The 20,665-nt window shown below is 40.7% G+C and overlaps 2 protein-coding genes across 2 annotated transcripts; one reads left to right on the top strand and one right to left on the bottom strand.

Moving 5' to 3' along the window:
• The first annotated feature begins 14,621 nt into the window (after positions 1-14,621).
• On the top strand, positions 14,622-18,661 carry LOC148880192 (putative aminotransferase ACS12). The gene is made up of 4 exons (XM_088962025.1): positions 14,622-15,359; positions 15,467-15,604; positions 17,526-17,689; positions 17,782-18,661. The coding sequence occupies exons 1-4, from the start codon at positions 14,871-14,873 to the stop codon at positions 18,635-18,637; spliced, it is 1,647 nt and encodes a 548-aa protein (XP_088818151.1). The 5' UTR covers positions 14,622-14,870; the 3' UTR covers positions 18,638-18,661.
• Positions 18,662-18,760: 99 nt separating this feature from the next.
• On the bottom strand, positions 18,761-20,343 carry LOC148880193 (uncharacterized). Its single transcript, XM_088962026.1, has 2 exons — positions 19,422-20,343; positions 18,761-19,078 (listed from the first exon to the last, which is right to left on the bottom strand). The coding sequence occupies exons 1-2, from the start codon at positions 20,313-20,315 to the stop codon at positions 18,971-18,973; spliced, it is 1,002 nt and encodes a 333-aa protein (XP_088818152.1). The 5' UTR covers positions 20,316-20,343; the 3' UTR covers positions 18,761-18,970.
• Positions 20,344-20,665: the final 322 nt, after the last annotated feature.

Consider the following 20,665-nt stretch of genomic DNA (forward strand, 5'->3'; position numbering starts at 1 on the left):
AAGCCTTTGAAGACACCATTGACAGATGCATAGGAGGTTTCAAAGGTGGGAAAGCTTGTTGAAGACATGGAAAATTTACATAATTATGAAGCCTATTGAAAATAAATAAATAAATAATCCCAACCATTTTGATTTTCCCCATATCTATCTACCACATGGATGATAGGTCAATTATTAGAAGAACTATGACTAGATGCTTCTGAAATAAATCCCTTACCTAGACAAATGGAAGCTAAACACTAACAAGGATTTTAATGCTTATTTGAACCACATTTAGAGGATTAACTTCCCCTAAAATATGGCTTCTTTGGAGACCAAAGCTCCCTATACCAAGGGCTTTATTAGAGCAAATTATTAAGGAAATCCTTAATAGTGTCCATTTTATTTAAAACCTAGTTCTTGAGTTGCTTTGCCTAATTTATTTATAATTATTATAATCAAATCCTTCGATCACACTTAACATAAATCTACTTATAATTTAAGTTGTTTATAATCTATATAATCTAAGGGTCTATTCGTTTTCTCTTAACTCTTATATCTTAAGAATAATCATTTAACTTTAAGAGAAAAATGGTTGTTTGTTTATTCTTATCTCTTATCTCTTAAATTTCAATCATACAGATTTTTGTTTTTCAATTATACTCCCAAAAAGAAAAACAAAAATTCTCATATATGGGGTCAAAATGGATATTTGATAATTTTCAGAATTCAAAACAACATTCTCTGCATTTAGAGTTCAGACGAAAGAAAAGTTCACCAATACCAATATACCTCTTAATGTAATTATTGCACTTTCAGACGTACAAACGAATAGGCCCTAAGTTACCACAAAGATAATTCACAGATGTGCCACAGATAGACAAGCTGAAGTCACCTCATACTTCTGTTTGTTTCTTTTGACTATTTTCAGCAAAAAATGGCATGTTGTGTTGTACCAAAGTCATTAGAGATGTGTTGTATTAGACAACATGTTTAGATAATGCATATTTTATTACCCAACCTGCACAGGTAAACTGATATGAAACCGATACTAGAGCTTTTAACCTGTAAAACCAAATAGAAATTCACTAATTCAATTGATTTATACAATACCTGTAAAACTGATATGTATTTTCACTATTAGAAGCAACCAAAGACAACAGTGTCGACAATATAAATTTTCTAATGTGATCTTTTTGGCTTTATAATTTGATGGTTTACCATTCTTAAGTGGGACCCAACATAGCTCGAAGAGCTTTGCAAAATGGCACCACACCTGATAAGTATAGGAGCAATACTAGATCATGCACTTTTTCGTTCTAACACCAACAATGTGAGACCTTCAAATCTTCAGGTAAGCCATCATCAAGCTTACCGCGACTCTTTTATCTTTTAAATGGGTAGAATGACCTCCACAGTCCACACCAGTGAAACTGTACTTCCATCATTTGATGGTAGCTTGCGTTGGGCTTTGATGGCCCTAAAATTGCAATATATGCCTCTGAAGTAGAAGTTCAGGCCCTTCTTGCTAGACTCAGAATTGCCAGATGGACCTAATTTGTTTCTTTGACAATTGAAGGTGACTCTTGGAATGTGATAGGTTATGTCAACAAGACTGGGGCAGCCCCCTAGCAGCCAGCCCATCTCCTTCATGAAACCAGTGTGATCTCCGAGTTCATTGGTCATAGCTACAGATGGATCCCTAGAGAATTAAACTAAGTGGTAGACTCTTAAGCTAAGTCTGGATAAGGGAAGGCCTTTTTGTATAGTGCAAATCTGTATACATGCTCTAAAGATGAGCTTTGAATACTTGAAAAGTAATGAGCAGCTGATGAATATCTCTTTTTTGATCCACCTAAATATTTGGATTTTAGAATATGGTTACCTTCATGCTTTATTTGTCCTAAATGCATCATTTTTCTCCTTTTCATGGATATGATGCATATATAGTATCCATAACTAGTCTTGTTGAAAATCAAATGTCCTAGATTTTTCCTTTCCAAATGTTGCTTGCTAGCTGATTCAGCTCTTTGTGTACTTGGTCCCTTTCCAGAGTCCTGATTTCAAGCTCTTCAACTTGAGCAAGAAGCTTAAGTCTTAAGGCAACATTTTCTTTGCAACCTCAGGCTTTATCTGGATATCGGTATTAGAAGCAGCTTCAAGTTTTGCAGCTTCAACTTGGGTCTGGAGCTCAACAACTTGCTTCTCAAGCTCAAATTTCGCAGATTCCCATTCACTGTTTTTTTTCCTGTTTTTCTGTTATTAAGTGAAGGTTTCAGATTCATTTGCATCTGATTCAAGACTATAAGGCAGAGATTCGGTACATGTTTGGTTCTGTTGGAGTTTCTTAGGGGAGCGTTTATCAGATAATTTGCGGGTGTTTCAAGAAATGGCATTTAAAGGCACCTGCTAACTCAGCGATGAGAAACGTTTCCTACCTGGTGCTGGTTGGAATGGCGTTTCAAGAAGTGGGCCATATGGGTGATTCGGTGTGGCACCTCTCTTTGACTTTTGAGTGCCATATTTTGAAATCTAATGGTCAAACTACCTTTGCACATATTTTGAAATCCAACAGTTGACTTGTCTCCCCGGTATGGAAGGAAAGAGACAAGGATTCAACTCCCAATAAGTCTAGGGGTGTTGAGAGGAAACATAATATGTTAGGCACACGACATGAGGGAACAACAGACTTAACATCATATTGAAGCAAAGGAAAATTCACCGGATGATCGATTTTCAGAGGATGGGGTAGTTATCTGTCACCTCGTCCTAGTTTCAAACTCTTGCATGAATTCTCGAATAAGGTACCGGCTTAGAAGATGCGCTATTTTGTGATCTGCAACACTGAGGGATGGCCTTTCCTGACCTATTGGAGGGCAGTCATTTGGACCTGAAGACGAGGGAGGCGCTCCGATCTTGGGCGGAGCTAAGCGACGAGGGCAGCCATTTGTCTACCCACAACCCTTTGGCTCGAGCTAAGCGAGCTTTTAGTCCACGAAGTATGACTCTGTTGGTGATTTCCGCTTGCCCATTCGCCTGGGGGTATGCCACCGAGGTGAAATTTTGCTGAATTCCCATTTTGACACACCAATTCTTGAACTTAATATCATCAAATTGCTTCCCATTGTCGGAGATGAGTACCCGAAGTAGCCTGAAGCGACATACTATGTTCTTCCAAAAGAAATTTTGTATGTTCCAGGTTGTGATTGTTGCTAGAGGTTCAACTTCCACCCACTTCATAAAATAGTCTACCGCTACGACCAGAAACTTCCTCTGTCCTGTCACTGGCGGCCATGGGCTAGTGAGGTATTTCATCGTGGTGGATGTTGGCGTGCCTCTGACATTTGTCGCACTTCTTGACGAGCTCGAGTGCGTTTGCCTTCATCGTGGGCCAGTAGTAGCCTTTCCGTAACGCCTTCTATGTGAGAGCCCTGCCCCTCAAGTGTCTGCCGCACAAGCCCTCATGGGTGTCACGGAGTATGTACTCGCCCTCTGAGGGTCGCAAGAGCGCAAGTAGGGGAGTGTGAAGGACCTTCTGTACAGTTGTCCATCTATAAAGACGTACTTAGCCGACTGGCACTCTACCCTTTGAGTTGCATTGCGTTCTGTCGGAAGGTTCTCGTGAAGCAGGTAACTCACGAGTGAGTCGATCCAGCTCGGTTCTGCTTGTGCTACAAGAGCGACCTCTCCTGCCCCCCCCCCTCACAAGAATGCTAGGCCGAGGCAAGTTCTCTATATACACGATTCACATGGTGTTGCTGCTTGTGCTGGCTAATCGGGATAAGGCGTCGGCCTTAACGTTTTTGGACCTCGAGATCTGTCTGATGAAGTAGGAAATGAAGCCACACATGATCTCCCTAACTTTGGCCAAGTAAGCAGCCATGGTGGGGTCGCAGGGTTCATACTCACTGCTGACTTGGTTGACTACGAGTTGAGAGTTGCTGCATATGATGAGGTGCTTTGCCTTCATTTCCCTTGCTAGGGTGAGCCCGACGACCAATGCTTCATACTCTACTTCGTTGTTTGATGTCGGGAACCCAAATCGGAGTGCGTATTCCAGCTTCACCTCACTTGGGCCGCATAGAATTATTCCTACACCGCTTCCTTGTTGGTTGGATGAGCCATCAACGTGGAGAATCTAGGGCTCCTCATCCCATGTTGGACCCGCTCTGACCGGGACCGGTGCCACACCGGTTGATGCTTCCATCGTGTGTTCGAATTCGGTCAACTCGGGAGTTGTGGTACTGAATGTACATTCTGCCACAAAATCGGCCAAGGCTTGGGCTTTGATTGTCGTCTGAGGTTCATACCGGATGTCGTACTCACTTAGTTCGATAGCCCACTTCGCCAATCTGCCAAACACCTCGGGCTTGAGCAGGATCTGTCTCAGAGGCTTGTTGGTGAGGACGATGATGGTGTGAGCTTGGAAGTATGGACGAAGCTTGTGAACTGCTATGATTAGCGCGTACGCCAGTTTCTGCATCCTGCAAAACTTTGCTAACATAGAAGATGGGTCGTTGGACCAGATCTACCTCTTTGATTAGTACCGAATTGACCATCTCGTCACTCACGGAGAGGTACAACTTTAATACATCCCCTTCCTCAAGTCGGGTCAGAACCGGGGTGCTAGCTAGGTATCTTTTTAGCTCGTCGAAGGCAAGCTGACACTCTGCAGTCCACTCGAAGTCTTACTCTTTTTTATGGCTTTAAAAGAAGGTAGGCAACGATCTACCGATTTGGACATAAAGCGGCTCAAGGCGGCTATCCGGCCATTCAACCTTTGAACTTCTTTTAGTTTGCAAGGTGGCCTCATATCTAAGATGGCCTTTATTTTTTTTTTAGGTTGGCTTCGATGCCACGTCGGTTGACTATATAACCCAAAAATTTACCCGACGTGACCCCAAAGGCACACTTGTTGGGATTTAATTTCATATTATTTTTCATAAAATTTGGAATACACTTTGTAAATCATCTAGCAAAAAATTTGAATACTGGGTCTTTACGACCATGTCATTAACATAGCATTCGACTTTATTGCCGATTAACGGCTCAAGAATTTTGTTTACAAGTCGTTGAAAGGTTGCCCCTGCATTTTTTAGTTCGAAGGGCATGACCTTATAGCAATACAACCCGAGCTCAGTGATAATGGCACTTTTTTCTTCGTCGACGGGGTCCATCCTAATCTGGTTGTAATCAGAATAGGCGTCGAGGAAGCTCAACAACTCATGACCTAAGGTCGCGTCCACTAGGCATTGATTTTGGTTAATGGGAAGAAGTATTTCGGGCAGGCTCTATTCAGGTCGGTGTAATCGATGCACACGCGCGACTTGCCCTTGGCATTTTTTACCAGAACTGAGTTAGCTACCCAGCTCAGGTAATGGACTTCCCTGATGAAGTCTACCACTAAGAGCTTCCCGACCTCTTCATCGACTATCCTCTAGCGTTCTGGGGCAAGGCTACACTATTTCTGTCTAACTGGCATGACTAAGGGATCGATGTTTAATTTATGAGTTAGAATCTTGGAATCTATTCCGGACATCTCTGTCACGGACCAAGCAAATATATCTAAATTTTTTAGTAAGAAACTTACTAGCAAAGTGGCTCATTGATCGAAGCGCCGATCTGGAGAGTCTTCACTAGGTCATCGGTTGAGATTGGGATGTGGACCGTCTCCTCTATTAGGGTAGCTCGCTTGTTGGCATACTCTGTTGGTCGTTCGAGCTCGACGTCAGCCGCTAGCTTTGCCTTCCCCTTAAAGGCGGCTACGTAGCACTTGTGAGATTCGAGCTGGTCAACTCGCACAACTCCTACTCCATAGACTGTTGGGAACTTCATTGCCATATAGTAGGTGGATACTACCACACGTAGGACGTGCATAATGGGTCGACCTACTATGGCATTATAAGGAGAGGGAGTTGCGACCACCAGAAAAGTGTGCTCGAACCTCGCGATATTCGGTCATGTGTCGGCCTCTACAGGTACTGACTGAGACTTGCCTGAGAGGTATGACCTCCTCACCGCTAAAGCCTAGCAGGGGAGTGTATGTCGGCTTTAAGTCACTTTCCTGGAGCTGTTGCTTGTCAAAGGTGTCCTTGAACAGTATGTTTGTCGAACTACCCAAGTCCACCAGGATGCACTTGACTTCGAAGTCGTTGAGCCTCAGTTTTATTACCAAAGCGTCGTCGTGAGGATACTGGATCCCGCGCGCATCATCCTCAGTGAAGTAGATTGGTTCTTCAAGTCGAGGTCGCTTTGGCGGGTTCTCCTCTTCGTTTTCTAGTTCGCGGGTTAAGGTTCATCTGGCTGTCGAAGTACACTCCGCGATGATGGACCCGCCAATAATCATATTGATTACCCTGCAGATCAATCTCTCCTCAAGCAACTGCCGTGGCGGCTGCTCGTTCTGCCTGTTGCTGGTCTCGGGGGCATTCCATCTTTGGTCCCCCTGTCGGTCTGCTTGCCGATCTGCTTGGCTTCTTTCTTCTTGCTGTACAAAATTTTTTAAGTACCCGCGACAGATGAGCTCCTCGGTCTCATCATGGAGGTTCCTACATTTCTCCGTACTGTGCCCGTGGTCTTTGTGAAAATGACAGTAGACATTCCGATTTCTTGTTGCAGGATCTCCCCTCAACCTAGGAGGTCACTTGACAAAAGAGGAGTCCTTGATGGCCATTAGGATTTCTCATCGCTTAGCATTGAGAGGTGTCTAGTTCATCCTTTCAACAGGTGGGGTCCTAGAGCACCCACCTGACTTGCGAGATCGCGAAGGAGATTGGCTTCCAAATTTGTTTCCTCCCCTGCTCGGGGACTTGCTCTTTCTTCTTATGTGCCTGTCACTACCTGTGTTGTCATAGTCTCTTTTTCTTTTTTCTGTTGGATTGTCAGTCTTCTGGTTCATTTCCTCTTCGGTTCTGATGAACTGGTTGGCTAGCTTGAGGAATTCTATGATGTCTTTTGGTTTATTGGCCACCACATGCCATTTGAACTCTTTGTGAGTTATTCCTTTATTGGCTGTCGTGTCTTACCCTCGGGTCTAAGTCGGGGATCTATAGGCAGGTGTCGTTAAAGTGCTTGATGTAGCTTCTAATCAACTCTCCTTCTCTCTGAACCACGTTGAGGAGGCTCTCTTGCAACCTTGGGCACTTCTTGCTGGTGATGAAGTGCGAGGTAAACAAATCTGTGAATTGCGTCCAACTCTTAATCGATCCTGGCGCGAGGTTCCAGTACTAGGTCAAACTACCCCCTTGAAAGTGGTGGAGAAAGCCACGCGCATGCAAGACTCGTCAGCCCCAGCTAGGTGCATCTGGGACTGGAATGAGTCCACATGATCATTAGGATCAAAAGACCCACCATACTTGTCTAGTGGAGGCATCTTGAAATCTTTGGGCATCGGGGTCGCCAAGAGCTCAGGAGATAGGGGAGACGACCCAAAAAGTAGGGGAGGAGCGGCCTTTGTAGCTACCAAGCTCACCTCCTCCTTACCTTTAGCATGTCCTTCTTGTTGGTCTAGTCTTGCTGGCTGGCTGTTCTGAGCTGAAGTACGGCGTGCCTTGCGACACCTCCGTTGCTGCTTCTTTATCGGCTCAGCATTGGTGCTGCTGATTTTGGTATGCTTTGGTACCGTTCTGCCGCAAGGTAGCTCCTGGTTCCTTGTGGGATTCTGGGGCTAGCTATCATGGACGGAGTGGCCCTGCCTTGAGTTCGCACCCCGAACCTCGAACTGGTTACCTGCAAGCCACCCGTCTTCTTGCGACGAGCACCGAGGAAGATTGACCCTGTTAGGCTGAGTATCCCCGAACCTATTTTCGAGGTTTCCTTGCGAAACAGGTGGAGTGATCTAACCGTCTCTCCTCCCGCAGGGTGAGATCTGACTCCTGGGAGGAACTGGGACTTGAGAAGTCTCTTCGCCTAGGTGGAGAGATCGAATGATGTCCTGGTTCACATGAGGTCGGTTCTGATTCTGCGGGGCCCTTGGGTGCCAAGGTGGAACCGACTGTTGGCTCCACGACAGTGGGGAAACTGCTACTAGTAGAATAGGTATTGCTGGTACTACTGGAATTGCTGAATCAACTGCATTTGGACTTGGATGGCCCGCACACACTGCACCAGGTTGTCAAACTGGGACTGTCCAATTCTAGGGGGAACCACAAAAGGCTCAGAAAAGGTTATGCCTATCACTGGGGGAAGTGGGGCGTTCACCTTTGTGGTGTTTGGTGGCATGGTCAGCGTTGGAACCCCAGGCGCAGTAAGCGGGATGATGAACTGGTCGATGCACATTGAAGGGGGTTGGGGTTGTCCCCGGAGATATTCATCTCGTTGCTTTGTCCGGTGTGACTAGAAGATGCCATTGATTCAGAAGGTTGATAACTGTAAAGAATATGACTTTTCGATCGATTTCCCACAGATGACACCAATTGATGTAGCGTGATCTGACTACTCCATAGTGGAGGATGATTTGGCTTCTAGTCGAGCAGTGAGCTAGATGAATCTGCAAGACAGTAGATCAGAGAACCCGGGGTGGCTAACTCGGCGAGGTCGCTCTGATGCTTAAGTCAATAAATTGTGATGTGAGCTGAAAAGCTTTGAGAGCTAGAGAGCTAGAGAGTAGAAAAATCATGTGTACCTTGTGTCATTGGGGTTGGTGCCTTTATATAGTTGAGCCATCGCGTGTTTTGCGAATCGGTTCTGGGATCTTCGTCCTAATGGGATCCATTTTCGCTTTAATTGGGGAGTAACGTTATCTATTAATAAAGATTATCAATTCCGCCCGATTCGGGCGGGGAAAAGATTAGGCCTGCCGTTACGCGGCGTGATCCCATGATGTTCGGAATCTATTGGAGAAATTTTCGGGATCATTACGTGGTGGTCCGGGTCGGTAGCCTCGAGCTAATACTCTAGTTTTTTAGTTCCGAACTAGATTGAATGCCGAGGTGACTTTGCATCGAGGTGACCCTGTGCCGAGTTGGCCCTTGTGACGAGATGACCCTTGTGCCGAAGTGATTGAATACCCGAGCTCAATTATTGCAAATTAATCTTGTGAGACTGAACTATCATCTCTTACTGAGATTCTGTCCACATGTCCCTTTTTCACTAAATCGGTCCAAATCACTCTTCATCAGGAGAGGAGAAAAAGAACAACGAAGCACCTTCTCGGTGTAGGCAACAACACCACCTCGCCGGATTTGGGCTACCAGAAACATACGACTGGCGTTGAGATGAGGGATTTTGTGGCGGCCGACAGCAAACTTACAGGTGGCACACCCTCTCTAGTTAGCGTGAGAAGCAAATCTCCATGCGCAAGTCCCTCTCTGCGGCTATCCTTGTGAAAAGTCACTTTGTCATAGTGGTAAGGGTTTGGGGCATTGGGGTTTTCTTCACAATTTCAGTGATATGCGAAGCACCGGATATCTCTCCCTCAATCGCCACATCACCATCCACCTACGCGCCACATCAAATGCACATTTCGTGAAACGCGAAGCTATTGGGGGAAGCGAGAAATTTTCACTTCCCCCAATCGCTCCTTGCACGAAAATCCACCCATTTCCACCAAACAGCTGATTAACCTTTTATGTGCCAAACGCCGATGTGGCACCTACATGGCAGCGTTTATTGAGAAAATGCCTACAGTTTCAAACACAGCCTCAGATAGTGTTTAATTCCAACATTTTCATTCTCATGCCAGAAAGCAGTACAAAAAAGTTATTTTTTATTTCTTATTCTTCTGAAATTTCTAATAAAATTTCTTATATTTTTTATTTTCTATAATTTATTAACTAATTTGTTATTATTTATATTTGTTTAATGGTATGATATTTTTTTATTTTTGTTTAATGACGGGAGTAGTTGAAATACCATTGGGTGGCAAGACAGATGTATTTGCATTGATGAAGATGCCAAACATCTATAAAAATTGTATTGTTATTTGTTCTTCAAAACAAATGAGTTGAGTGCAAAGTGGGTGTGTAAATCTTGAACCACTTTGCACTCATATGAACTAGACATTTTTGTTTGGCACTTTACAAGTTTGTATTCGTACTAATTTTAAATACAGCCTTAGGCTTAACTTGAAAGGAATACAAATATAAATATATATAGCATAAATACATACAAAATAATACAAAATACAAGATTTTACACTCTATATAATTGTATTTGTACTCATTTCAAAGTGAGTCTTAGGCTCAGTTTGAAAGGAGTACAAATATAAATTTGCCTTTTAAGTGGATTCCAACCCAAACCAAAATAAAATAAAAAAGAAATTGTACTTCACAATCACGACTAACACCCTAAAATTGATTCACCATCTATGACAACTTTTTTTCGAAGGTGCATCCATGAGTCGATGACAACTTTTTTAGTAGATCATAAAGTGTATTATATAAATTATGATGACTCTACGTCATCAACTTGTTTTATTCTTTCTCAATCTGCGTAAAGTTGCTTTAAATAGGGCTGCTTACGGGTCGGGTTGGTCAGTTTATTGGAGTTTTTCCAATTGATCCAACCTAGTTGAATTACCTAAGATGAAAATCGAAACCAACCTAATGTTAAGCAAAACCGATTTGATCGATTTAAGTCGGGTTGAGTTGGTTTGGGTCAGTTTTCGGTTTTGCTCTTGTACAAAAAGGACATAGAAGCCTAGAAGGAAATATTTATTATGAAAATTCAAAACTGAAAACTGAAGTTTTTAAGATATTTTCTAGAAATATATTTAAAAAGTTAGAATTAGAATAGAAGACAAAAGTTATTAAGAAAATAGAAAGTCAAACTGTTTTATAGAAAGAATGCTGAAATTTGTACATTTCAAGAAACTTTTTAAGTTCTAATCTAAATAAAAAATGACACCTAATTCTAATTGTAATTGCTTAATTGGTTGCCTATTTGGTATAAAAGACTATAGAAACTAGGATAGAAACAACTTAGTTAAATAGGAACTATAAGAATATATTAGGTTGTAATTAGGAATTAGGATAGAGGCAACTTAGTTAAATAGGAACTAAGTCGGTTTGGTTCGGGTCAGTTTCGGTTTTCTTGCAATTTGGGTCGGTTTTGGTTTTCACACAAGAAAATCAAAACCGACCCGAACCATCATCGGTTTATGAATTTGTACAACCCAAAACCAACCGGTGCTTAGGAAAACCCTGCCAATTCGGGTTGGGTCGGTCTGGGTTGATCGGGTTGAACCTTCTTATGAACAACCCTAGCTTTAAAAATGGTAAACAACTTTTTGGCTCAAGCTGCTAGTCTGAATGACTTATTGCAATGTATTTGTTGTTATTATTATTATTATTATTATTATTTATGAATGAAATGGTAATGCATTCAAATACTAGGATGATGAAATGCATGGAAGTGCAAATGAAAATAATGTAAATTCTGGTTTAATTTTGTTTTAGGTTTTATTTTATTTTAATTTTCAGATCTTATTTTACTTTATTTCCACTGCAATCAAATAAAATAAGGTAAATTTTAAACTAAAACCAAATCATAATTTACACCTATTACCATGAATTTGCATAGGTTCAGTTTGGAAGGAGTACAAGTACAAGTATGTAGAATATAAAACCTTACATTTTGTATTATTTTATATGCATTTGTTTTGTATATATTTATATTTATACTTCTTCCAAACTAAACTAAAATACATGTAAATTCTCATTGCAACCACATAGACAAACATAGCCTAAAGGATTCGAGCAGGATACGAGAGAAATTTGAAGCCAATGAATCAATTCCATAAGAGGTGATCAATCCCATGGTATTTATCAAAATTCACGGTTGAAGCGTAATAGGTTATGGCTTTTTTAAGAGGGGCCCCGCATATGAACAACCTATAAACTATGGTAAAATTTTAGAGAGCACATATCGGCTGTCAGCCATTTAAAGGACTGTTTGCACCAGCCTATTCGAATAGTTTATCCAAAGTGCTTCAAAGCAGCTTAAGCTGAAACAACTTAGCTGATCCAATTAATGAAATTTCACATCCAAATTTGATTGAATTTGGAAATTTCAATTGGGTTTTGAATCCTATCAGATTTGAATCAAATTCAGATTTAATTCGACTATGTTTCATATGTCCGATTCAATTATTAATCGGATGAATGTAAAATCGAACCCAATTAGACGGATCATACGAATCTTAAGTCCTGCTTGGCTTGTAGAAATAGGGGTATGAAATTGGAATCAGATTGGACCATTTCGATTCCAACTGTTTGGTTGAGGTGGAATTAGAATCCTATTCGCATTCCTGGTAGAATGACATTCCCCCATTTAAGGGAATATCCTCCCCCTCAGAATGAAATCTCATTCCAACTGATTTCAATTCTTATCTGAACTAAACAGACTATAGGAATAGATCATTCTAATTTCAATTCCAACTGCAAATCAAAAGATATATCGATTGAGGATTAGAAACCGCACTTGCATAACCTATTGACAACCCTAGGTATCGTCACATGAAGAACATTAAGCTTTGATTGGTCTAGTTACATTCCATAATTGAAAGTTTGAAATGAAACAAAAAGCAAATGATAGATGCATGGTAAAGGTGTAGATCACGTCCTCATTTGTAAAGTTAATTAGTGTTAAATTAATCTGAAACCATTTACTACTGCCTATCTAAAACCCTATTTGGGCATGCATCTGCATGTTTGCATTAAAAACTAAAAAATAAAAGTCCCAATATAAAGAACTAAAGAAGAGCCGATGATGTGTGCATGACCGCCCGGCTGAAGAAGGGAGTGGAAATAGACAATGGTTAGTCTCGTATGGTGTAATCTAGATTTTCTACTCACTTTCTCTACCCGTTCTCTGCCCACATTACATTGCAGCCGCATATAATATAATACAAAATGGCGATCGTAGTGTAAGTAGAGATCGTAGTTAGTGGGCAGGAAATTCAATTTATTTATAATTAAACTATTCATGGGTCAGGTTCGAGCTTGACTTTTGCTAAATCTTGAATGGTCCTGGTCGGAAGCCGAGCCTAAATACAGTGGAAAGTTAGTCCCAAAGCCCAGCCTGTGAACATGTCTACTTGATGCACATACGTCATATCATATGTTTGTTGAGTTTTCAAAATGATGCATTTATAAAATGAAAGAAGGGTTATTGTTTTAGTATTTGGTTTGGGGACATCACTCACCTAAGCTGTGTTTGGTTTTAAAAGAAGTGTAGGAAAACCTATATTCCTTTCACTACCTTTTTCTTTCAAACCAAACACAGCCTTAATGATGGGAGGATATGTTTGAATAACTTGAAGTGATACTTAGTTAGTCCAAATCCGAATTACAATACAATCCGGTGAAGACTTATGATCGGATCAAATATAGATCCACTCCTCTCCAATCCAATATGATCCGGTTCAATTTAATTTGAATATGCATGCTTTTGTATTATTAAAAAAAATTTAAATGCCATGTTTTAATTAAAGAGTCATGGGTTCAAGTTTTAAAACAAGTTGATCCCAATTCATTTTGTTCATGATGTAAAGTATCAAAATTATTTTTATTTTGTTTTAGTAATAACATATAATATTTAAATTATACTATTTAAATACCCATAAAGAAGTCATGGGTTCAATTTAATTCGATCCTTTTATTTGAACCATTTATAATTGTATCAAATATGGATCTACCCCTATTTAATTCTATATATAATTTGATTCGATTCAATTTAAATTTATATGCTCAGATATATTTAAAATTTATGTTGTATCTATTAGTAAAGTTGATTTAAATGTTGTAATTTTTGGTAAATTTTAATTAACTTTGTTTATAAAATATAATATTAAAATCATAATAGTTTTTTTATTAATAATACAATATATTATTTTGATCGTTTCAAGTTTAATTTATTCTAATACTAATTTACTGTTAGATTCTGATATAATTGGATCTGATCCGATGGATACAATCCAATTGGAATATAAGTGGGTCAAATTTGGACTTACACATACCCGATTCGATTCGATCCTTTTTGCAGCCCTCCACAATTTTCCTTTCTTTAACGGGCCAAATCAATCAAATAAAAACTAGCGGTTTCCTTTTTTTGTTCTGTCTTTTTGTTTTGTTTTTTTTTTTGTTTTTTAAAGAGCGGTCCAAAAGGAGACCCGGGAATAATTTAAAAAATTTTAATAAGTTGGCGGCAACGTGGATGTCTACAGTAATTAAAAACATATTAGTCGTCAACCACACGGGTATCTTCAAAGACGCCCTCATCCTCATGGGCGGAATGTCCTGGAGCTGATCTCACGTGCCCCACACATGATGTCACCAAATATAGCTTTGAGCTATCTCTTGCTTCCTATACACTCTAATATGATTGTCGATTTGATTTGTCATCATTGATGCAAAAAATCTTTGATCGTACATCAGATTAGTCAACTAATCTTGGTCCAAGATATCATAACACTCTAATAAACCTCATTGATTGCACTGCTCAGATTCTTTGCTATCCAACAACAGCACAAATCAAGATTACTCTATCAATTCTTTTTCTAATAAACCTCACTTGCTCCATTTCCTTGTACCCTCCTCTCTCAGACAGACATGTCTCATAAATTAATTTTTAGAAAAAAAAATAATAGACATTTTCGTAAATTCGATATCACTTATGGGTATTTTAGTAAATGGATAATGTTCCAAACCAAAAAAAATCCCAACCCAAATGACAAGATCCATCTTCTCTGTGAACGGCGCAAAATTTTCGAGCTTTCTCCCTCACACCTTCCTCCTTTTCACACACAGCGTTTCCATCAACAAACAAAACTTCTGTTCACTTCCACCTCGACACTTCCACCCGGCCTCGCCTCGCGCGTCTGACGGACAACCCAAGGCGTCGGATTCCGGCGAGCGGGACTATGTCTCCATGACCCTCTTCCACCCGCAATAATGACCCAAGGCCGTTACCGGCGGTACCCATATTCCGAAAACGAAGAAGATTCCAAGAAAAGCGTCGCTGCTGGTGGTGGTGGCGGAGGAACGGCCATGAGAATAATAGTGCCCTTACAGGGGGTGGTTCAAGGCAGAGGTGGCCTTGTTTTGGGCTCAGTCATCCCTTGCGCTTTGTTTTACTTCTTACAGCTGTACCTCAAAAGGAACCGTTCATCCCCTCCTCAGAATCCGTCGTCGACACCTCTTTCGCCTTCGACGTCTTCGGATCAGCTTACGGAGACTTCTGGGTTATATAGGTCTTCATCACGCTCACATCTCTCGCCAAGGGGATCGAGTGGACCGGCTTATATTTCCTCTAGAGCTAATTCACTAGCCAGGTCTGGCGATTCGCCTTACTATGTTGGACTCAAGAAGGTTTCGGAGGATCCTTACGATGCCATGAGTAATCCAGAAGGTGTCATTCAGCTTGGATTGGCGGAAAATAAGGTTGGTCTATTCTTTCTGTTCTGTTCGTCTTGTTTCTGCATCCATTTCCCCCCTTTTTCTATACATGTATGTTAATAAATGTATACGTGAGTTTCTGGTGGTGGCAGCTGTCGTTGGATTTAGTGCAAGATTGGCTTTCTAAAAATGCCAAGGATTCGATAACAGGTGGAGAGGGAAATGGAGATTTGAATATATGTGGAATTGCAACTTATCAGCCATTTGATGGATTAGTGGAGTTGAAAGTGGTAAGGAAGAAATGTTCTCATGTTTATTGATTAAAATGCGTTGGTTGTATTTGTGTTTCAGTAGATCGATGGACTTCTCCTCTGGATTTTTCAGTCTTTTTAATTTTTAATAGAGTTTATATTTGTCTGATTGCTTGTAGTCAGAATTTCTACTTATGTCAACTGGTTATTATATGTCTTTTTTTTCCGTGCTTTTGGAATTATCTCTAATTTCTTTTTTAGAAATTATGATTAATTTGCAACTGATAAGTTCAATCTCGTGGACATGTCTTCGTTGTAAACGGGAATTGATGGGCTGAGCATATATTTGTTCGAGTTCACTTACATATTTACTGGTTTAGACAAAATAGGGAAGAAAAGGAAAGAGCATCATACTAGCAACCTTTCTTCAATAAAAATTCTGGTTCAGAGATGGTGATAGGTTTGGTAAAATCTTCTTTATCAAAGAGGGGTGGTAATTTTCTTTTTTTTTGTGGGGGTGTTCATACCATTTGCTGGTGATTAACAACGAGACAATGATCTGAAATGAACTCCACAAACTAAAGGGACACTTGCTCCAATCTTGTCAAGTTTGCCTCATCACTGAGCCTATATAAACCATATACTTTGCTTCTTTCTATTTCACATGTAAGGTCCTTTTTGGGAAGGTTTCTGTCCCCTATAGAAAAACATCATAATATAACTGAGCTGTCTTGACAAAGCTATACCTAGGAATTTATTGGATGAATTAACCAGTCCTGTTTCTGCATAGAGCACCTATTAAAAATGCAACTAGACCTTCCCTTCAAAATTGTGAGTAGGACCAATTGGGTGAACTATTGGCACTGGGGAAGGCTTAAGCATGGGAAGGATATTTTTCTCTTCTATAGTTTCTATGGTTAAGTTGCAGGATTCCTTCAGAATGCAATCCCATTTCAAGGATTCTTCAGTTATAAAACTATAAATTCCAACGTGATCACTTGTGCTATCTCCTTTATTATCAGGTCCTTATATCTATGTCTGACATCATCTATTTTTTGTGCTAGTGTGCCATTCTAATGAGAGGTATACCATTCTTGAGTGGAAATTCTAAAAAAGGCATTCCTGAAGGTGTAGATATTTGACTTTGAATTATTGGAGTGCAAATGAATGATGTCATATTTCTCTGTTTGGCGCAAAGCACAAAATGGTAGAACTCATAAATTAACAACAGATATGACACTAAACAGAACAGAATGGCGGAACAGGATTCATATAGCCGATTCCATATAGTTGGGAGAAGGCTTAGATGACGATGATGATAGTAATTCAGGTGGTAGCAAGGGCCGTTACTGGGTGTGATGATATAATTGGGCTGATAAGAATGAGAAGTTGGATTCAAATCTGACAGCAGACACTATGTGAACGACAAAAAGATGGAGGTTAGATTTGTAACCAGTCCTACGTCCCAAGACCACACACCTAAGCAGGACCAACACTAGTAATCTAATGGTAGCTGACCAGTGTATTGCATAATCTTTGAATAGACAGGATCTTCTATTTAGAGGCTTGTTGAAGTTGTGTGCTAACGCTATGTAAGACTAGTTATGAGATTCTCTTATACATGCTAAAGGAATATTTCCATGTCAAATCATTATTGTCTCAAGTGGCACCTGTATAGCAGTTGCCAAGTGGCTCTTGGTGATGTCTACCTAACAGAAAACTACTGTGACTTCAATGGTTTATTTTCTTTTATCTTTGTTTTTATTTTTTATTTTATTCTCAACTAGTAGAAATAAGCTTTCTTCGAGATGTTTCCTGTATCATAGTTGTTTCTCAGATTGTTTATCTTTTTTACTTGTACATAAACAAATAGCTGAGAGCATAAACAGCATGAAGAGGGCTTCTTTCTGTGAACCATTATCGAATCTTAGTGCTTTTACTAATTTTGTTGGTTCTTCAGGCTGTGGCAGGGTTTATGTCTCAAGTCATGGGAGGAGGATCAGTTTCATTTAACCCTTCACAAATGGTATTAACATCTGGAGCTACCCCTGCAGTTGAGATACTCGGTTTTTGCTTAGCAGACAGAGGAAATGCATTTCTTGTTCCTTCCCCATATTATCCAGGGTAATTTTTATTTTCTCCCTTGTGATACTGTGATAAAAGTCAGCATTGTTTTCTCATAGCTCCTGAAACTTTACTGTAATCCGTAACTACAGGTTTGACCGAGATATAAAATCAAGAACTGGGGTGGAACTGATATCTGTTCCCTGTCGCAGTGCTGACAACTTCAATTTAAGTATCGTTGCTCTTGATCGTGCATTCAACCAGGCAAAGAAACGAGGAATAAAAGTCCGTGGAGTTCTTATTTCGAACCCCTCAAATCCTGTTGGGAATTTGATGAATCGGGAGATGCTGTCTGCTCTTCTAGACTTTGCTAGAGAGAAAAACATCCACATTATCTCTGATGAAATATTTGCAGGGTCAACCCATGGAACTGAAGAGTTCATTAGCATGGCCGATGTTCTTGAAACAGAGGATTTTGACAGGAGCAGGGTCCATATCATATATGGGTTATCCAAAGACCTTTGTCTTCCCGGGTTTAGGGTGGGGGTCATCTATACTTACAATGAGAATGTTTTGGCTGCTGCTAAAAGATTGGCAAGATTCTCATCCATTTCAGTCCCCACCCAGCGTCTTTTAATCTCTATGCTCTTAGATAATAGATTTATCAAGGAGTTTCGTGTGATCAGTAGGGAAAGGCTTCAAAGAATGTATTTGGCATTTACAGAAGGGTTGAATCAATTGGGTATTAAGTGCACAAAGAGCAGCGGGGGTTTCTATTGTTGGGCAGATATGAGTGGGTTAATCCGCTCCTACAGTGAGAAGGGGGAGCTTGAGCTGTGGGAGAAGTTGTTGAATATAGCTAAGATCAATGCAACTCCTGGATCATCCTGCCACTGCATTGAACCTGGATGGTTCCGGTTTTGTTTTACTACATTAACTGAAAATGATATTCCTGTAGTTATGGAACGGATTCAGAAAATTTCTGCAACCTATAAATCTAGTAGTTGAATGCATTTGTTATTTAATATTCAAGTTTTGCCCTCATATCACCTATAAATATATGTTTGGTGAGCAAAACTGATTTAATTGATTTTCTCATTTGCAGGTGCAGAAACGGCTTCTGAATCAGTCTTGTGTACAAAAGCAAGTTGTTAAGCTGCATTAGAGTTCTTATAGATTTTTCTTGAAATTTAACTGCATTTTAGAACTTGTTTACATTGCCAGGTCAGTGTCCAAATTCCAAAGGAGAGGACGAAGGTCCTTGTGATTTATAAAAGAGAAATGATAGAAGAGCTGATATTCAGGTGGATTGTAATAGTTGTGAAGTAGCACGTTCCTCAGCTATCCCAGCTGCAGTGCGTGCCTTTGTTGCTTCATATGCAGTCCATCTATTGTATTGTCACCGGTGCCAAAGATGCAGCATCCTAATGCACTCTTCTTTATGAATTCCTGATACCATCAAAATCAAATCAGTCAAGAATTAGTAATTGAGGAAGGTTGGTTAAACTTTTTTGGGCAAAATAATAGGTGCTGGGCATCCAAAATATTCCATCCCCTCCTTTGGACAGTGGTATTAAAATTATTACGCTCCAAGCAAAGAGTCTCGCAGTAGTAGGCCTGGCCAGGCCTTACCATCGGGAAATGATAGTTGTCTGATACCTGCAACCTTGTTAAGTTCTGAATTGCAGATTTGATTTCATTTGGTAAAGCTAACAGTAGTAAATTGTTTCTTCAATAGTGAAATTCTAAAGCAAATACTTATTTGTGAGCATTGGGTGGTCGGGAGAATTACCATGGCAAGACCGTGCTTCTTCGTGTGAATGGTGTTCCTCCTGTTACTTCTTCTGCGGCTCATCAGCATCAGTTCCCTAAGTGTTGGTGGCCTTCTGGCTACAAGGTTGCATTTACTTTCGTTCCTGGACTGTTGGGTTGGTTGTTCTTGAGTGTGAGGGAAGTTATTTTCACGACAACCAGCCTTGTCAAGTAAACTGGAACATTGTGAAATTGATGGGAAGAGGCACTCTAGCATAGAAGCGCCCTCAAGGCTGGAGCTTCCAGTTGCATAGCTACTCGAATCATCATCTGGTTCAGAAGTGGTTGATGTGGGTGTTTCGTGTCCGGCGCTCCCCTTCACCAGAGTCTGATTCACCGGAACTGCAGTAGAAATTGCTGCCGTTGGTATAAGACGATTTGCTAGGAGAGAAGGAGCCGAGCTAAAGGAGTATTCTGTCTCAAGGCCAAAACTCTCAAGATCTGAGTCAAATATCCCTTGACCTACATACCCTCCCTCCAACTCGTAATCACCATTTCTCCTCGGAAACATGATTCCCAACCTGTTTGGAGATGAGCCAGGAGAGTGTAGTGAAGGGGAAGCAAAATCAAAGAGCTTTGCTGGAGAAAGTGGAAGAAATGGTGAATGCAGATGTGGCTGAGTGAAGCAAGCAAGTGGTTTTCCAGGCTGTTCCTCCCATTTGAAGGGAACTGATGCAATAAGCTTCACTGGAGCAGGAATAACACTTACTGGAACAGCCTCAGGAGGCTTCCACTTCCACTCTCTTTTTGGTGTTCCTGGCATTTCTTCCCAAACAAAAGGAATGGAAACTTGTTGCCTCACCTGCTGCCGAGAACAGGCCTGAGCCTGAGAAGGCTCGGGCTCGGTCTCTGTCTCTGTCTCTGTCTCTACCATTCTTGAACAATAGACTACAATCCCGTATCCATCCTGGGGTATCACCCCATCACCATGTTTATAAGGAGTGTAGTCAACTCAGAAGTGGGTTAGCTATTCTGCAACTAATTCAACATGTTTTGGTCCACGTCGAACTGCACCATATGACGACATACGTGGGTTTGGAATGTCAACATTTCTCCCTCTGGAGCCTGAACCTTTTGATATTCATATTTTCCCCCTTTTGGTAACAAGTTTGAGGCTCAAACATAGTAGCAGGAATTAGGTTAGAACTTGTTCTTATTTTAATTGGCCACCGAAATTCATGAATCAATATTTTATTGCACAATAGAAAATGCCTATGAACAACT

This window comes from Nelumbo lutea, chromosome 1, assembly GCF_056320005.1.
Source record: "Nelumbo lutea isolate HS-2025 chromosome 1, American lotus-T2T, whole genome shotgun sequence".
NCBI classification, from domain to species: Eukaryota; Viridiplantae; Streptophyta; class Magnoliopsida; order Proteales; family Nelumbonaceae; genus Nelumbo; species Nelumbo lutea.